This window comes from Quercus lobata, chromosome 2 (assembly GCF_001633185.2).
Source record: "Quercus lobata isolate SW786 chromosome 2, ValleyOak3.0 Primary Assembly, whole genome shotgun sequence".
Taxonomy (NCBI): Eukaryota; Viridiplantae; Streptophyta; class Magnoliopsida; order Fagales; family Fagaceae; genus Quercus; species Quercus lobata.
Window position 1 is genome coordinate 103,532,311 of NC_044905.1, and position 20,275 is coordinate 103,552,585.

General features: G+C 33.6%; 1 protein-coding gene across 1 annotated transcript; it reads left to right on the forward strand.

Annotated features, from left to right (window-relative positions):
* The first annotated feature begins 12,302 nt into the window (after nt 1–12,302).
* On the forward strand, nt 12,303–20,047 carry LOC115977656 (protein root UVB sensitive 6-like). The gene is made up of 13 exons (XM_031099667.1): nt 12,303–12,876; nt 13,431–13,529; nt 13,704–13,817; nt 14,405–14,476; nt 14,712–14,822; nt 14,904–15,023; nt 17,177–17,278; nt 17,384–17,456; nt 17,638–17,721; nt 17,818–17,882; nt 18,008–18,109; nt 18,211–18,396; nt 19,453–20,047. The coding sequence occupies exons 1-13, from the start codon at nt 12,481–12,483 to the stop codon at nt 19,522–19,524; spliced, it is 1,596 nt and encodes a 531-aa protein (XP_030955527.1). The 5' UTR covers nt 12,303–12,480; the 3' UTR covers nt 19,525–20,047.
* The last annotated feature ends 228 nt before the right edge of the window (nt 20,048–20,275 follow it).

Below are 20,275 nucleotides of genomic sequence, written 5' to 3' on the forward strand. Positions count from 1 at the left end.
AGGAACTTTAAGTATATATTTATAGACAAAGTTTAACTACAAACTTAGTTGTAGCCTAGGCCTAAGGTTACAACTTCACTCAATATATTTTTATTAGATGTGAATTTTACCATTGGATTACATTTTTTGCTTATGTCCTCCATGCTTACAAATTTTCTATAAAATAAAAAACAATAATTATGTCATCAATCAATTGTTTAAATTGTAAGTTTTTATAGTATAAAATTATGTATAAAAAATGAGTTTATTGATCATATAGTAAATAACATCCAATTGGCATAGAATTTAACATGTGTGTTAAGAATATAAAGAACATGCATTCCAAAAGTTATATTTTCAAAATATATAGTAATATTAATTCTTTTAAAGAAAATTGTAGCCTTACATTACAACCAAATTTGTAACCAAACTTTTTTCTATAATTATTATCAACTTTAGTTTTATCAAAACCTGTAAAGTTTACATTAACTCTGTAAATGTTTTTGCAAAGGAGGGGTAAAATTTATAAGCAACCCAGAAAAAGAGATCAAGAAAGTATTGTACCAAGTCCAAAAGGCTGAAGCTTCTTGTTTTTCACTGGTACATAAATGAAAACTGCCCGACAGACCTTTCCCTTTAGCTTCCTTCAGTAAATGAAAAGAAAATATGCTTTAGAACAATAGATGGACTGCTTATAAAGAAAAGAACCTCTTTCTTTATCTCTTCAAAGTTCGAAGACTTGTGTGAGTTGGAACATCCAGTACTGCAAGCCCCACCAAGATTATAGTACTTTATTGCCAAAAATTGCTTGTTCAATTCCTTCCTAACAAACTTGTCAATGAAGAGTCTGCAAATCGTACAAAAATAAATAAAATAGAAAAATATAAGAATTTGGAGTGCTTTACACCCTTTCACTCTCACATTAACACTCAAGTCAAGAACCATGAATTCATTTTGGGGTAGAACTACACTCACCCTAGAAAGTTCTTCTCTCACTTGGAAAACTAACAAGTACTAACAAATGTCTTATCGATTATCTCTCAATATAAAGCTGAAGAGCCTATAATAGTCCTTCTAAATTGACTCTTGTCTTCAGACCTCATTTCCTTTCGACATAAAATTAAAACATTATGATGTCTCTTGCTGATAGGAATGTAAATTTTTTGTCTCATTTGTTGTGTTCTACTTTATAGTTCATCAATCATAACTTATCAAGTATACATTTAACTTTTCTTATAACATAACCAAAGTTTAAAATAAATAAACAAACAAACACATGACATACCATAATTAATAGAACATAAAAACTAAAACAGAGGATTTGTATTCTCTCGTAAACAAATCAAAAAAAAAAAGACTGCTTAGTTGGAAACAAGCCTTGTGAATTTGCATTATCTTGCGGCAAGTTTTGGAGCGAGATTGAAAAATAACAAATTGAGCCCAATCGACTTGTGTTCTAATGCGGATAGCTAGGCCCACTACTCACTCATATGAGGCTAGTGGCGCAAAAATAGAGAATATCCACAAAAAAAAAATGCACCAATTTGCAATACTGCAAGAAGAATTTTCATTAAAGTGATGGAAAAAATACAACAAAGATAACTTTGATGGTATTCAAAAGACAAGAGAAGTGAGAGAGGTGATGAAGGAGAGAGAAAGGACTCTACTCTAATTGTACTACCACATACACACACAAACACTGTTTTGCATGTGTTGTTGTATCTACTTCAAACTAGAGCAAAAAATATAGAAGGTCGTTTGATAGAACTGCTTATTGGGAGTTAGAAGTTGATTCCTTCCTGCTTCACCCTTTGGGATTTATAATGGATTAAGAAAACTCTAATTATCCATCTCTCTATAGTCTATAACGGTTAAGGGTTTTGATCATTGGCAACACCAATGCCTCTTTCCAATCTCTAGCTATACTACAGCAACATAGGCAGAGTTGTCACCCAACGCCATGTCATAGTTAAAAATTTTAATTGTTCAAAAAGAATTTGATTCCTGACTTTTCCAAATAAGATCAATTAAAAATTTGCTGTTGTTCCTCTCCATCAAATTGAAACTCTTTTGGTGGGTTCAAAAGTGCCTCAATCAATTGGGCTGGGGACTGCCATTGGATTTGGATGATGTCTGACCTGATGCTCCATGGGCTTGTAAACCATATATATATATACCTTTCCCGATTACAAACTATATGGATCAAAATCATAAGGATCTTTGAAATATTGGATTCATCTCCAAGCTATGAGCTTAGCCCAAAAAAAAAAAAAAGGCCTATCTCCTACTTATTTCGAGGACTAAAGGTCGAAGGAATAAGGACTGAGCTGCGTTTAATTTGGGCTTCAGTCGTCATGAATATACATGACTATGTGAGAAAGACAGGATTTAACAACCTCTTTCTCTTACCCATATTTGTACTTTGGGTAGTGACCTAAGCCCATTTCTCTCTCCGAATTGGCACTGTTGTTGAACTGCAAAAAAAAAATATTTGGACCTAGAAATGTGATTGGGCCCATGAACACTCAACTTGATCTTGATGTGATTGAATAAGTCCAAAATCCTACTCTGAAAATTTAAACTTTAGAAATAAAATAATGACTCAACATGGTTGTGATTATCTCATATCTTTTGGATTTTTATACACATCATTCCGCTGCATTGTTTTTCAATAGCTGCAGGGCCCGAACCTATCCCCCATCACATGTGGGTTAGGTTGAGTTGGCCTCTACACATGTGATGGGTTGGATTGGGAATTTCTCAACTTGTGAGTTCAAAAAACCCACCAATCCAACCCAATCTAACCCATGCACAACTCAATATTTAACCAAATCTTATTATCTATAATATATACAAAACCGAAGATGAATTTTGGTTGATCTTCTAATATTGTGTCATATAATCTTTTGAGACCTCACTATTTACATGTTATTATCTATATGTTATTTTACTTTATATTTTATTATATATTTAAACCCCATATTAGAATCTTAATACATCATATTTTCTTTATATAGTAGACAATTGAATTCCATGTACAAACATAATTAAAGTATACGTTTATTAATAACTATTATGATTATCATTTTCATATTTAATGAGAATAAAGAAGATAATAATTTATATCTTGTCAAACTTTCCTGCATATTACACAGGTTGCCAGCTAATAACGAAGAATTTTAGTGGTAAGAAAAATTCTATTTATAAACATATAGAAAGATTTATGTTGAGTAACGAAATTAAATCCCTAGAAACCTAACAGATTTATTTACCAATGTATTAGATTTACATTTTTATTTTCATAGACCCCATTGACTAAAGTTTCTATTATTAGAGCTTCGAGAAAGTGAAAAATAGGAGTATGGAGAAAGAGCGAGAGTGGGATAAATTTGATAAAAAGAATTTAAGTTTAAGTTTCCATAAATCTTAACGACTAATGGAAAGGTTGAAATCAATCAAATTTTGGTTCATAGGCGCACTTAAACCAATAACTTGTGCTATATAAAATATATACATTATCTTTTGGCATATATATATATATATATATACACACATTATAACTTTTTGGTATATATATACATTATCATTTTTGGCTTACAACAAATGAGTGTTTTTTTTTTAATACAAGATAGAAATTCTACTCTAATCTAATCTAAGTATATGTGAGTAAAACTCTTTCCTGAAAACTTGAACCTTAGCATTTATCTCCCTCCTTCTCACACACCCTACAAGCATTTATACTTGTAGAGTAACCATCACTCTAAGGGTGCGCAGTAGTCAATAAATGAGTAACATTAGAGATATTTGGATTCAAGTTTCCCTTACCTAGAAAACTAGACAATATTAATGGCACACAAAATTCTTGGTTATTAAATGTTACCACAACTTATTAATTAATTTGAACTCTAACAAAAATTCGCTAAGCACATATTAAATCAGTAATAGGGAATGGAATAACCATAACTGAGAGAGAGAGAGAGAGAGAGAGAGAGAGAGAGAGAGAGAGAGAGAGAGAGAGAGAGAGAGAGAGAGAAGAGAGAGAGAGAGAGAGAGAGAGAGAGAGAGAGAGAGAGTCTAGTACCTTCTAAAACAATAGAACTTTGTTATGCCACTGAAAGATGAAATGAAGAAACTAAAGAGTAAAGACCTTGGGGCACTTCTGTAGATGCAATCTAAATTTGCTGTGTCTCCAATCCAAACTATCCCATAAATGAATTATATATAAGCAAGAAATTTGCTCCCTTTTTTAATTTACATGCTAGGTCCCTTTCTCTCTTTTTGTCTCTCTTATTCCTTGCTTTCTCTTTTTCTTTTTCTTTTTCTTTTTCTTTTTCTTTTTCTTTTGTCTTCAAGGATAGTTTTTAATTCTTGCCTTTTTCTTTTCTTTGTCTCTAATGATTCTAGTCTTGAGGTTGAATGATCCTTGCAGACCCTAACACAAATACACTACACAAATTAGATAGCCAACTCTTTGGGGGCTCTCATTCATATTTGAGTAGAAACACACGTCTATAATAAGGTGATCAAATTGATCAATAAATTTTTTTTACACGTTTATACAAAATATATTGAAAGTTTGAGAGGCCACATAGGATTCATCCAGAAGCAATCAAATATTTTACATGTATAAAATCTTATAATAAGAATTCAAACAATACATGGGAGCTATGGAAGCAAATGCCTTTTAGCCTCTTGTGATGTGGTGCAATCATCTTATTGTCAGTGTATTTTTGCTTGGCACTTGAAATTTTAAACATATTATGTTCAAATCCTGAAGAAAAAAAAAAAACCTACTTTTAAAATAAAATGTAATGCTACTTGTGGGGGCCATTCGATCAATAGGCCCATTAAGGTCAGGATCGTTGGGCCTGTGGCCCATCTGAGGATGCATATCCGCCCGAGGAGGCCAAGTCAGGTCATAAGGCAATTACCGAGGGGGGTGGTAGTCAATATCACGAGGGTAGAGTTCTGTATTCGTCCGAGGACGCCATACTCCTCTGCAGTATGCGTCCAAGGACGATCAGGACGCGGTCTTGTTGCAACCGGACCTCAGAATTATGTCACCACTAAAGATAGGATAACGAACTAAGGGTAAAAGGGAAAAGATGAACAAATATCTATAACTACAGCTGCCTCTGCATTAATGACCTCTCAACCAACTCTCTGACCACATTAATGTGGAAGTGATACCTGAACAGTAAGGAGGCAGCCTTACAGCTGCCTATAGGAAGTTCCAGGAGGTGCTAGATGGGACAGAAAGAAATCCTCCGAACCCAACCTACACGTGTATGGTGAGGATGGAACACAAAGGGTGGTATATAAACTGAAAGAAAAACATGCAAGAAGAAGATCGGAACAAAAAAAGAAAGAAAAAAAACCTAGACCAAAGAAGAAGAACGAAAAGAGAAAAAAAAAACTGTATCGATTACCAAAGAAAACGATCGTTGTGCTAGCTTTGGGCCTTCAATATATGAGAGAGTGAGTCTTTTTATCATACAAAAGTTAACCTAGTTCTTTACACCCACGCTCTACAAATCATATTATTTGGGCCTATTTACGTGCGAACCCAGTATCGTGTTGGGTCGTTACAAATCGTGTCCCTACACTACTGATAGCTAAAATTAATTAAAAGAAGAAAAACATCAATTTTTAGTAAGATTTTGTGTCAAAATGAATTCGTATTTTTTATGCCTAAATGAAATAAGGAACTTTAAGTATATAATTATGGACAAAGTTTAACTACAAACTTAGTTGTAGTCTAAGGTTACAACTTCACTCAATACATTTTTATTAGATGTGAATTTTACCATTGGATTACATTTTTTGCTTATGTCCTCCATGCTTACAAATTTTCTATAAAATATATAAAAAAATAATAATAAAAAAAAAAACAAAAAAAAAAACAATAGTTATATCACCAATCAATTGTTTAAATTGCAAGTTTTTATAGTATAAAATTATGCATAAAAAATGAGTTTATTGATCATATAGTAAATAACATCCAATTTGCACAAAATTTAACATGTGTGTTAAGAGCATAAAGAACATGCATTCCAATCGTTAGATTTTCAAAATATGAAGTAATATTAATTCTTTTAAAGAAAATTGTAGTCTTAAACTACAACCAAATTTGTAACCAAACTTTTTTTTATAATTATTATCAACTTCAGTTTTATCAAAACCTGTAAAGTTTACATTAACTCTGTAAATGTTTTTGCAAAGAAGAGGGGTATAATTTATAAGCAACCCAGAAAAAGAGATCAAGAAAGTATTGTACCAAGTCCAAAAGGCTGAAGCTTCTTGTTTTTCACTGGTACATAAATGAAAACTGCCCGACAGACCTTACCCTTTAGCTTCCTTCAGTAAATGAAAAGAAAATATGCTTTAGAACAATAGATGGACTGCTTATAAAGAAAAGAACTTCTTTCTTTATCTCTTCAAAGTTCGAAGACTTGTGCGAGTTGGAACATCCAGTACTGCAAGCCCCACCGAGATTAAAGCACTTTATTGCCAAAAATTGCTTGTTCAATTCCTTCCTAACAAACTTGTCAATGAAGAGTCTGCAAATCGTACAAAAATAAATAAAATAGAAAAATATAAGAATTTGGAGTGCTTTACACCCTTTCACTCTCACATTAACACTCAAGTCAAGAGCCATGAATTCATTTTGTGGTAGAACTACACTCACCCTAGAAAGTTCTTCTCTCACTTGGAAAACTAACAAGTACTAACAAATGTTTTATCGATTATCTCTCAATATAAAGCTGAAGAGCCTATAATAGTCCTTCTAAATTGACTCTTGTCTTCAGACCTCATTTCCTTTCGACATAAAATTAAAACATTATGATGTCTCTTGCTGATAGGAATGTAAATTTTTTGCCTCATTTGTTGTGCTTTACTTTATATTTCATCAATCATAACTTATCAAGTATACATTTAACTTTTCTTATAACATAACCAAAGTTTAAAATAAATAAACAAACAAACACATGACATACCATAATTAATAGAACATAAAAACTAAAACAGAGGATTTGTATTCTCTCGTAAACAAATCAAAAAAAAAAAGACTGCTTAGTTGGAAACAAGCCTTGTGAATTTGCATTATCTTGCGGCAAGTTTTGGAGCGAGATTGAAAAATAACAAATTGAGCCCAATCGACTTGTGTTCTAATGCGGATAGCTAGGCCCACTACTCACTCATATGAGGCTAGTGGCGCAAAAATAGAGAATATCCACAAAAAAAAAATGCACCAATTTGCAATACTGCAAGAAGAATTTTCATTAAAGTGATGGAAAAAATACAACAAAGATAACTTTGATGGTATTCAAAAGACAAGAGAAGTGAGAGAGGTGATGAAGGAGAGAGAAAGGACTCTACTCTAATTGTACTACCACATACACACACAAACACTGTTTTGCATGTGTTGTTGTATCTACTTCAAACTAGAGCAAAAAATATAGAAGGTCGTTTGATAGAACTGCTTATTGGGAGTTAGAAGTTGATTCCTTCCTGCTTCACCCTTTGGGATTTATAATGGATTAAGAAAACTCTAATTATCCATCTCTCTATAGTCTATAACGGTTAAGGGTTTTGATCATTGGCAACACCAATGCCTCTTTCCAATCTCTAGCTATACTACAGCAACATAGGCAGAGTTGTCACCCAACGCCATGTCATAGTTAAAAATTTTAATTGTTCAAAAAGAATTTGATTCCTGACTTTTCCAAATAAGATCAATTAAAAATTTGCTGTTGTTCCTCTCCATCAAATTGAAACTCTTTTGGTGGGTTCAAAAGTGCCTCAATCAATTGGGCTGGGGACTGCCATTGGATTTGGATGATGTCTGACCTGATGCTCCATGGGCTTGTAAACCATATATATATATACCTTTCCCGATTACAAACTATATGGATCAAAATCATAAGGATCTTTGAAATATTGGATTCATCTCCAAGCTATGAGCTTAGCCCAAAAAAAAAAAAAGGCCTATCTCCTACTTATTTCGAGGACTAAAGGTCGAAGGAATAAGGACTGAGCTGCGTTTAATTTGGGCTTCAGTCGTCATGAATATACATGACTATGTGAGAAAGACAGGATTTAACAACCTCTTTCTCTTACCCATATTTGTACTTTGGGTAGTGACCTAAGCCCATTTCTCTCTCCGAATTGGCACTGTTGTTGAACTGCAAAAAAAAAAATGTGGACCTAGAAATGTGATTGGGCCCATGAACACTCAACTTGATCTTGATGTGATTGAATAAGTCCAAAATCCTACTCTGAAAATTTAAACTTTAGAAATAAAATAATGACTCAACATGGTTGTGATTATCTCATATCTTTTGGATTTTTTTTTTTTTTTTTTGAGGAATATATCTTTTGGAATGTTGGGATTGTATTAAGTTTTTTTTTTTCTTTTTTTTTTTTGGTATGGCTGATAGTGATGTCATATTCAAACTTGTGTGGTGCAGTGATCGAGATTAGGTTGTAAAATTACAAAACTATAGAAGAATACGTGACTTTTTTGTTATCTGAATGTGATACCATCTTCAAACATTACCAAAAATTTTGTTACTAAATTATCATGTTGAATACTTGAATTACTTCAGCCTTTTTTTTTTTCCTAAACCATTTAAAACGTAACGATATTATTTGTACATCCATGAGGCTTGTAAAGTTATTGATAAACATGTATAGTAAGAATCTATTAGGAAAACAGCTCTTTCTTATTCGTAGTCGGTAAAATGATCAGAAGCAAGTTGCATGTGGTTTAGAAAAAAAATAAAATAAAATAAAATAAAAAAGACAAAGATATTTAAAACAAAAAGTTAGGCCATCGTAATTCATATGACTCAAATAACCCATACTGATTATAGGCTTATATACTTGTAGAATAAGCATATTAACTTTATGTTAGTCTAATTAGTCTAGAATTAATCAAATATTCTCTAATATATAAATCCTATAGATTGTGGACTTAAACAATTAGACCGAACCACGTAAAATTTTGTGTATATTTTCTTTTTCATATTTTCGCTCATCATTCAATCATCACACATAAGTTTCACATGGCTCTTCCACTCAACCCTAAAGAACAGCTTATTGGCTTTCAATCCAAATCTCAATCCCAATCCCAATCCCAAATCAAATCTGGCCCAAAAAGGACCCCATCAATTGAACAGTAAGTACTGCACATACATGGTCTATATAAGTAGTATACAAATACAAGTAACAAGAAATTAGATAAATAAATGAAACACGAAACTCATGCTGCATATATGCAATGCAGTACTGGGAAATGTCAAATGTGAAATCATGGAATTGTAGACAGTGGTGAAGCCCAATTCGTTATCAGTAGTCATATATCGTTATCAAGAGCAATTAGTCAAGTCCAATAAAATCTTATCTCCTCGATCCCTAGGCCCTAGCGAAAGCTTCGCATCAAAGGGCGGTGGTGGTCCGTAGTCCGTACTACGTGGTCGGCATATATTCCTTTACCCTTTACCTTTACTTTTTTTTTTTTTTTTTTTGCTGAATACCCTTTACCTTTACTTATTATGGTTGGCGCCTTTTTTGTTGTTGTGACATATGATATGGTAGGTTACAAAGTTAGTCGACCTTTTTCCGAATAATATAATTGACTTTAATCTTATCAAAGTCGGTACGATTTTTTTTAATTTAATTTATAATTTTAGAATTAAATTTGGATTTAGTTTTTATATGTTAAAATTATTTTTGAATAATTAAATTCAAAATTTTTTACCATTTAAACTTTGTGAATAATTATTAATTTATTATGGTATCAAAGTAAAAAATCCTGAGTTTTATCACTATGACTCTACTTTACCTCTCATTTAAAATATTAAAAATCCTTTAATTCTAAAGTTTTTAAGAATTGGTAATTTATCATTATAAAAGCTTGTTCAAAATATAATTTTTAATCATTCCCAATTACTTGTTCAAGCATTGATAACTAACTCTAAAGTTTCTACGAACACACAATAGTTCACAACAAATTTCACATCGATTAATACCATAAATTGTTATTAGTAGATAATAAAATGGAATTAGTGGTAGGCTTACACGAAAATCAATAATAGGAATAGGCTCACCTCCAGTTTAGAACTCTCTTGTTTCCTCCCATTTTTAAATAGATGGGTGACATATAAAAAAATAAAAAATTCCAATGGTTAGAAAAGAAGCAACATGTGTTTTCAAAAAATAAAAGGTATATGTGATAGGTTCTCCCATCATTAGATTCGGAGCCACCAATCAATGATGGGAGAACTTATCACAGAGGCGATGTACGTGTAGTGATCAATAGTCTAAAAAAGCAAGCAGCGTTTGGTGGCACATGAGACGGAGGATGGAGACCGAATTCTTGGGTTTTGCATATCGAAGGCCAACAAAGAGATTTGTGGTGTTGGTTTTTCAAAGGGAGTGACGAAAACTTAGATCTGGCTCAAATTACTCGGTGGTTTTATACCTGCGATGCGACGACTATAGCTTTTGATGGTGGCGAGACAATAGTGGAGGTGGTGAAGGCGTCTTGGGTTTAATGGTGATTTTTAAGGCCAAGTTTAGGTTGCAGACTTAGTGGCCGGTTTTTCAATGAGGTTGATGAGGAAAACTGCGAGGAGGAGAAGAGCAACCTTTTATGCTTTATGATAAAGTAAAAGGGTAATAGTTGGATTTTATTTTTCTTTTAGATCACTCGTTTATTTAAAAATTTGAGAAAACATGAGCTTCTAAACTGGAGATGAACTTCTTCTTCAATAGTAACCTAACAACTCAATAATAATGGTAAAATTTGTTATGAAAAATGCCAAGGAGCATTACTCAACAAACAAAAGGTTTTAATTTATTGATATAAGAAAAGGCAAATTTTAAATTTGATACCATCACCACTTGTTTGAATCTATGATCTGCCTTGCTACTTTCACGTGTCCACATATATTCCATGTGTAACAAGTAGAAAGTCCATGACCCACCCCACCACCCGTAAATTGAACAGCAAATGCTTTTTATTATCTCTCTTCACAACTGTGTGGCTTCAGAGAACCTGGGAGCCATCTGGAACTGGAAGTGATACACTGTACTCACTCTGTACACTCACCACCGCAAAGCAAAGCATGAGAAATAGAAAGACATATCTAGGCGGTCTAGTACGTGGGCCCCACTGGGCTATTTCCATTAGTCCAACAAAGTCAACGTCCTAGATCCGCACCTTCAATCTCGCCTACAACAAACAGATCCGCAGCTTCAACCCTTTTTTTTTTTTTACAACATCAAATTTAATACAAAAATTTAGAGTGTAAATGAAATTTTCAATAACTCTAACAAGGCTCAATTCAATATGGATCAAAATAAAATTGTAAAATTTCTTAACTGCTCTTTGATTTTAATTGATTAATTTTGATTAAAAATAAAGTGGTTTAAAATACATTTATATTTTTAAAAATTTTGAGAATTATAAATAGTCAAAATGTCAAATAAATAAATAAGTTTTTTTCAAAAAAATTAATAAATAAAATAAGTTAGAAAATAAACTTAAAATTAATATATAAAAATTACCTACAATCTCTTACACAAAGATTTAAATAATCATTGGCTTTATTTAAATAACACATTTTTTTTTTGTTAATTATATTGCAGGGTTGCAAGAGAGGATAAGTGGAATTCAAACCACATTCATATGTCACCATAAAAAATATCATCAACATTAGCCTTTTACTTCTTTTTCTTTTTTTAAATAATACAAGATTATCACCTATTAACTCATATAATTAAAGGGTTGTTTTATAATATATAATTTTTTATCATCACAACTATTACTAGTAGTCATTCATATTTTATTATAAAATATACGTTGACTATCTTATATTAACAATTAAAATTATATAGGTATTAGCATATACATAAAGGATGCATTGAATATAGTTGGTTAGATACCATGTTTTTCCTAATTAAATTTAACTATATCGCTATATTGATGCACACAACTAAATTCAATCATCCATAGAAAGATAAAACCTTTTTGTGTTAATCTCATTGGATCAAAACTAGTAAACTTGGAATTCTATTTCAAAAAAAATAAAAGAAAATCTAATGAGTTGGAAAGAATTGAATTCCAAATTCCAAACTAAAAGTAATTCATGTGGTTGGATACATGCATATCACTCTCTCATAGTACAAAGTAATTAAAAAAAAGGGATGTATTTGTATTGTGGGAAAGTAGAATATTTATTGGTTTTGTTTTTTGGAACCTCAATAGCTCCGTTCATAAATGTAGGCGTTAGGCTTAGGCCAACCAACAAATTTCACAATCAACAATAAAACAACAACAAATAACGCTCTTCGTTACAACCAAAGCTCTCTCTCTTTTTCCCTGTACACTATAAATACACTCAAAACTCTCTTTCTCTTTCTCTCTCACACTCAGAAATAGACTCATTTTGAAATTGTCTAACAAACTTTGGTTTCGGTTCGTTTCGTTTCACAATGGCAACTCCTCCTCCGATCAAATTGAAGCAATCTCAAACCAACGCGACGGCGCAGACTCTAACGGCGGCGGCGTCTTCTTCCGCTTCACACGACACTGCACGGCTACTCGTCCGCGAAACGCTGCGTATAAGCGCCAATCTCGCTTCTTCGCCTTCGATTCCGGCTGAGCCGCCGCTCTCTCTGGCCGATTCGCCGGAGAGTCGGAGTTTGAATCGGCGGAGGCTGGGGCTGGTGGAGGAAGAGTATGTGAATTCGAGCTTGAGGCTGATTTGCTGCGAGGAAATCGACGGTCGCAGATGGAACTACGTGGCTGAAAAAGACGCGCTTTCTGGAACCTTCAAGAAGAACTCCATTCGCGCCCTCACTTTGCACTCTCCGCAAGCTCCAGTTGAGGTCAGCTAACTCAATTTTCGCTCTGCTTTGAATGTGCATTTCTTCAAATTATGTTATTTGGTAGAATCCAGCTAGCTCAACTGTTAAGCTTTTGGTTCTGAATATAATCTCGCTTATGAATGGTTGCTTGGTTTTCATTGTTAATTAAAATTAGATGTCTTGGACTATATTTTGATTATCTGTCTGTGACTGTAATGATCAAAGTCATCGAATCACAATCACAAGCCTATTATTTATTGAAGCAAAAACAAATTTATTGGATGGTAAAGGAGCAATCATCGTGTAATGGTTAAAAATGATTTCTAGATATCCACTTAATTATGATGTTCATGCTCATATAATGTCAGTAAAGTAGCGATTTTCAGTGGAAAGAATGGATGATTGATGTCCTATAGTTGTTAAATGCACTAGAACAGAGAGTTTGTTCTGTAATGTTGAATACTTACTGGGATTGAGAAGAAGGTAGAGGATTTGGTCATTATATTGTTTGTTTAATAACTTGTGATGTCATGTGATGCATCTATTGGAATTTATTTTCTTTGGTTTTGGTGCAGGATCTGATGTCATTTGTAAGATCTTATGTGGTTCCAGAAGGTTTCCCTGATAGCGTTATTCCTTCGTATGTTCCGTATATGACATGGAGAGCTTTGAAGGTAGTTACCTTACTTTTCAGTTAAACATTGGAACAATGGTGGGGCTTATAAGGGAATGGGGAACTAGCTCTTACTGGAACATGCAGCACTTCATGTTTTAATACCTGCCAGTAGGAATTCAAGACTTTCGGTACTCTTAAATGCTGTGTTAATGATTGTCTTTATTTGTTGTAGCATTTCTTTGGTGGAGCAATGGGCGTTTTCACAACGCAAACGCTTTTGAGTTCAGTTGGAGTCTCTAGAAACCGAGCAACTCCTGGAGCTGTTGCTATTAACTGGATTCTCAAGGTGAACAAGATTTTGACACATTTCACAAGATAGTATACATTTTTCAAAATGAATAAAGCTTAAAGTTTTCTTGTGTACTAGTTTAGCAAGATACTATGCATGACCCATATTGAAGTTCACATGTACAATACGGTTTGTCAAAGGAAAGAACATTACTCATCGATGGGTTTCTGTTTGTTGGAGTAGTTTCTCATTTGAGATTTCTACTGTAAATTCCCAAAAAAATTACTCGTCTACATTGAGACATAAATATAATTTTTTTAATTCAATTGCCGGGGGAGGGGGGATTTGAATTCTGTATGTCTCTGTTGGAAACACCAAGAGGTGTCAATTGAGCTACAAAGCTCTTGTCAACATAAAAATTTATTTATGCTGGAGACTACTGGTGATTTACTCTTAATGCTGTCACTCATTGCATTTAGAATATTTCAGTAAGCAGTACAAGAAAGGGTTCTCCTTTGACTGCAATTTAGTTCCCTGTCTTGCCTTATTTTATTACTGTCCAGCCCTTCTTGTTGAGACTGATTGTAGTCTTATTGGAAATTCACAAGTTGATGTTCATGAAGGTAAATTTACATTATCTGTAGGATGGTGCTGGTCGTGTTGGAAAAATGCTTTTTGCCCGTCAAGGAAAGAAGTTTGATTATGACTTAAAACAGGTATAATTTAATGGCTGTTCTGTTTTTTTATATAGGTAAGAATAATTTTATTGAAAAGAGGCTACTTCATGAAAAAAGACATGTAGTAGCCTAAATAATTACAATCGGAAAAATATCTACATACGAATTGACTCTATCAAATTTTGAACAGAAGTACTATCTATTCAATTTGGCAGTCCAATTTTCAACCTGACAGTTATAATACCATGTGTCTCTCCATAATTATGTGTTACAGCTACGATTTACGGGTGATCTCCTTATGGAGTTGGGTGCTGGTGTGGAGCTGGCAACTGCAGCTGTGCCACACCTTTTTCTTCCTTTGGCTTGTGCTGCTAACGTTGTAAAGGTTTGATGGCTTTTTCATAACACAAATATGCCATGGTCATGTCAGTTGTGTGCTCTCATATTCTTTACTCTTTGCTTGTAGAATGTGGCTGCTGTAACATCAACATCAACTCGTACACCAATTTACAAAGCCTTTGCCAAAGGAGAAAACATCGGGGATGTAACTGCTAAAGGAGAATGTGTTGGGAATATTGCAGATCTGGTATGCTTATCAAACTTCTCTTTCTATTTTTGCAGGGTGATACCTATATAAGTAGGAATGTGAGGTAGGTCTATCAAATGAAATATATTGTGACATGGGTTTGTGGGCCCAAATACTGTCTTGACACCATTACATCTAACATAAGAACTCTCTAAAATAGGTCTGAGCTTGTAATATAGGCTGCTCTTTCACTCTCACCAACTTTGTTTTTTTTCCTCCTATATGGTCTTTTCCTTATTGTAGCATTTAATCATTTGCAGCCATAACCTTTCCATCAATTCATGTGTCAAATTATCAAATAGGAGTTTTAGTATTAAATGATTATGCAGAACAAAATAAAAATTTTGTTTGGATTGCCTTTTAACAGAAAGGAGCTTGGATTTCGTGTGTCAATTAATGGGTTCAAGAGGGGGAAGTTGAGTTTGAATTTCAGTTTAATACCATAGCATATATTTATTATGGATTAGGTTCATATTACTCTTGATGTAACTCTTAGTTATGTTAATATGTTATACCACTTAAGAACTTTGAAGACTTATAACTCCTTTGGATCTTGATTAGCTAGTCTAAGTTGAATCAAGTCATATTTTGTTGTGATCTAGGTTATGTAGCTTTTGGTCCAGTTATTATTAAGTTTTACAATGTAGAACCGAGGTAAGGCTATAGCAGAAACCCATGAGTCTTATTTTAAGTTTTGGAGTTCTGTTTTTATGTTTTATTCTTTTCTTACATAGTTTAACTGTTATTTTTCTTTCTTGTTTGGGAATCCTAGTCTTTGTTTTACAACGATTAGGAATGTTTTATATATAAAGGCTTTTGTGTAAGCTTTAAAGATTCAGAGTATAATTAAATAAAATTCTAGCAGCTTTTCTTAAAGCATTGTGGGTAGGAATTGTCTAGGTTTTATCTTTCCTCTTCTTTTTCTTCTTTTATTTTTTTATTTTTTTATATATATATTTTTTTGTCAATTCAATGTTTTAACAACAAAATGCCATTGAATTCCTTTAAGATTCAATTTTTATGACTCACCCAAACCTTATGTCCTTAACCATCAAACGCTGTCAAGAATCTTTTAAGAGCTCACAAATTAACCTAATTTAGAGTTGAGTTTCTTAAAAATCTTGCATCAATATGGTATTGAAGCCCATCACAGCCTCTGTCCTACATCATCCATAATTAGGTTATATGCTCACTTTTTGCTTAACACACGCACTCTAAATTTTGTATCAATCAAATGTTATCAATTGTCCAATTCATCAAGCCATGTAATTTGTGTACATTAAAATATGGATAACTATAGTTATGAACATTTTATAGATGAGGCAGTCTTGATCTTTGATCATGTTGATAGCAACTGTTGTTTCCTCATAATACTCATCCCTTGAAAATTTATTGAGTCACAGAATATTGATTAGAGTTATCCTAAGTGTAACTTGGAAGTCTCGAACTGGACTTTGTGTGTGTGTGTGTGTGGTGTTGTTTGGAAGTACAGAATGAACAAAGTACACATTTGATCATATGCCTCAGGTATTATAGAAATTATCCTGTCCTGCAATAGATGAAAACCTTTTATATTTCAAGTTGACCAATATATGAAACTTTCCAAAAGTGGAACTTCAGTTCCCTATATTATTCACATCTCTCTTTTTCCCCCCAAAAGGCAAACAAGGTTCTTATTAAAAGTTGTGTTCACCTCTAAGATAAAGTAAATGCCATTTTGCCAATGAGCCCTAGCTCAAATGGAACTTCCTCCTCTCACTAGTGTGGGTACAAGGTGATTTCATTGGTTCAAAACACACTTACCATTAAACAAGTTTTGATAGGGTTTTTTTTTTTTTTTCCTTGAAAGGACATTAAAAAGATTAGTATATTTTTACCTTTTCATGAATTGTCATTCCATTTCAAAATTTTCATATATTGAGGATCAAAAGGAGTATATAATATGTACATATATGTTAGATTTTTTATGTAAATGATATAATTTATGACTAAATGTGACAGCGCCAAACTGTCAATGGTAAGCTGGAAAAATGGGCCCTGTATCATATGTGTGCTGCTAGTCTCTACTAATTTCTACTCCTCCATTGTGTGAACTTATTTGTGATGAAATTTTTTATTGATGCTGATGTAAGTGAAACTTTTCTCTTGTGAAGCTGGGAACTGGGATGAGCATATTGATCTCAAAAAGAAATCCGTCCTTGTTTACTACGTTTGCCTTACTTTCATGCGGATATGTCTTCAGCTCTTACCAAGAGGTTAGATTGGTTATAAGTATACAATGTTTGTTAGAGCTTCTTCACATCCCTTTTGTTTGTGGATGTTGAATTAATCAGGCTAATTGCACTTATATTTTCCTTCAGGTTAAGTCTGTAGTATTGCACACATTGAACCGGGCAAGATTCACTGTGGCAGTAGATTCATTCCTTAAGACAGGTTCCTAACCCACCATAAGTGGTCTACTTTAGAGTCAGAATTTTTCCTCTGTTTTCTTTTTAACCATATCTTATGTTCTTTTCAAGGTTTCCTAAATGAAGCAGACTAGTTCCCTCTATAAGCACGAGAAGTGTATTTTATAATGTGTAATGGCTTAATCATGCTTTCTTTCTATTTGTAGGACGAGTCCCCTCATTGCAGGAGGGTAACTTGAACGAAAAAATATTAAGTTTTCCATGGTTGAAAGATAAGCCTGTTGTTCTTGGTATGTGAGGGGAATTGTATTGCAAGATTTCCCACTTGATTTTGGCCCTCTTATTTCTGGGAGTTCAATCTGAAGTTTTTTACAACTTTTTGGCAGGACCAAGATTTAAGGATGCTTTTCAAGACCCAGGTGTATATCTTGCTGTAGAGCCTCTCTTTGAGGTAATTTCCTTTTTGGGAAGAAACAAATTTCAAGGAAATTGCTTTTATGGATTCAGTAGTTTCTTTTTCTAGATTAGCTCTGTCTCTCTTATATGTATTCATTATGTCCTCTTGATTGGTGACAGAAAGAGAGATATATTGTGACATATAATCCATCAAAAGGTAAAGTATATGCATTGCTCAAAGATCAGGCAAAGTCAGATGACATTCTAAAAGCGGCATTCCATGTGAGATGTCTCACTCATCTTTGTCTGTACTTGTTGTAGTAACCATCAGTTTTTTTCCTCATATGCTTTGTGTTTAAGATATGGTTAACCTTGTATAACAGGCTCACGTGCTTCTGCATTTTGTACGATCATCAAATGAGAGTCGATCTAGTGCTCAGAAGCAGAGGGATTATAATAACTATTCCGATATTGTGTTGACAACTACTGATCTTGAGGCTCATATATCAGAGTCATGTAAGATGGTCTCAAAATCATATGGGATTTTCAAGAGCAAAGCTGCAGAGCAGGTAGGTGGAAATCAACTATCTTTCTTTTCTCTTTTTTTTTTCTCTCTTTGAGAAGTGCGTGTGTCAATGTTCAATAGTGTTAGCTTTGGGCTTTGTTGATGCATCCTTTTGGTTTATGCTTGAGGTGCTTTCGAAGTGGTTGGCTTACCAGTTACAAGAAATTTAGATAAGTGAGAAATTTACTGGAGTTAAATAGGCCTCCTTCTAGCCATTGCCCACTTTGATGTGCTATTGTGATAAATTAAAAATAAATAAATAAATAAAAGAAAAAAAAAAGAAGGAAGGGCACTTATTGAAATGAATGAAGAGGCTAGACTCTCAGCACTGAATTATCTACACTCGTAATCACCCTTCCTTCCTGGAGGGGCTTATACTCAATCACTCGCTCAGGAAGTACCATGAAGCCTTGATAATGTATAACAGCCACTTGAGTGTGCTCATTTTAGTTCAATGCTGCTATTTACTTGTTGATCCACTTATCAAAAAAAAAAAAAATTTTACTTGTTGATCTGTAGTATGTGTTTTGCTCTTGCTATGAAAATTTGTGCTATAAAGTATAAACTACATTTTGAAACAACATAGTGGCAGACCTTTTGTGTTTTTGGCCAAAAAAATTTGCAAAAGCTTTTCCTGCATTGTGATAGTTGTATGTGGTACAGTGGTTGTGGTTGCAAGCAAAATTGCATGGAAGTGGTCCCATCAGATACCTGTCCTATATAATGTAATTTTAATAAGATGGAATTGTATCCAAAATTCTGAATAAAAGAATGGTTCCAGAGCCTCCTACAGACTATTGGATGCTATTTCAGTAATTATCTTGCAAGTTCTCTAAAAGCACTTGAAGCCAGCTTTGAATTCTTACTTTTGGAAGGCAAAGATCTTGACAGGAATTAAGCAGTAGTTAGAATAAAGCCTACTGTCATATGGTTATTTGTATTTAGACTTGCATTTAATTCACCAACCCAAATGTATTTTCTGTGATAATTCACTGATTATGGGATATGATGCACTTTCTAAAATACAAATTTTCTGTTTTGGCTTTTCCCTTTTTGTTAGGGGTGGAAGATGTCAGAATCACTTCTTAATCCTGGCCGAGCTCGTCTATGTGCAAGTGACAAATCAGGATGACATGCTCATACTTTTTCATTGGTATGCAAACTGGGCTTTGACTTATAAGATGCTTGACAATGCCAAGTGCTCGTACTGCCTGTGACACTTAAAAAGTTCCGCAGACAGAAGAGGTCTGTGTGACAAAAAGAGCTAGCACTAGACCAAGGGGACCATGGGAACCATGGACTTATGAAGATGTTCAATCTGTGTTACAGTGCAAAAATACTTTGCAGATTGCACCCTCTCTGCATTATGAAACACACTTGAAGATGTTGTGGTGCCGTCTTGAGTTATAAGGGATGTGTTGTTAGGCATGAAGTTGCATACTATAGTTGCACATAGAATTGGGTTGTTTTTCTCTCTCTTATCAGCTCGGTTTTTTTTTATGTTATTGGGTTTTGAGTTTTTTTCTTTTCATTTTTTGTTGTATTCTTGTGTAGCAATGTATATGTTTATAGAATACCTCGAGTTTTCTGTGTCATATCCAGTGCACAAAGCTCTCACTTCTATTCCTGTCAATCAATAAATTTTGATTTGCTCATATTGCAGAGGTGATTATTGAGAAAATGTTAAAAGCTCGGTTTAGAGCATAGACGTTGAAAAGAACGAAGAAACATGTTGGTGGGGACATACTGAATCTTTCTTGCTTGTAAAACTAAAATAGCTCAAAATTTTGAACTCATGTCAGCATGCTCGAGTCATACACACAGTGACTCTATGCAAAGGCACGAGCCTATAGACATAGGGCATCGCTGCTTTATTGACCTAA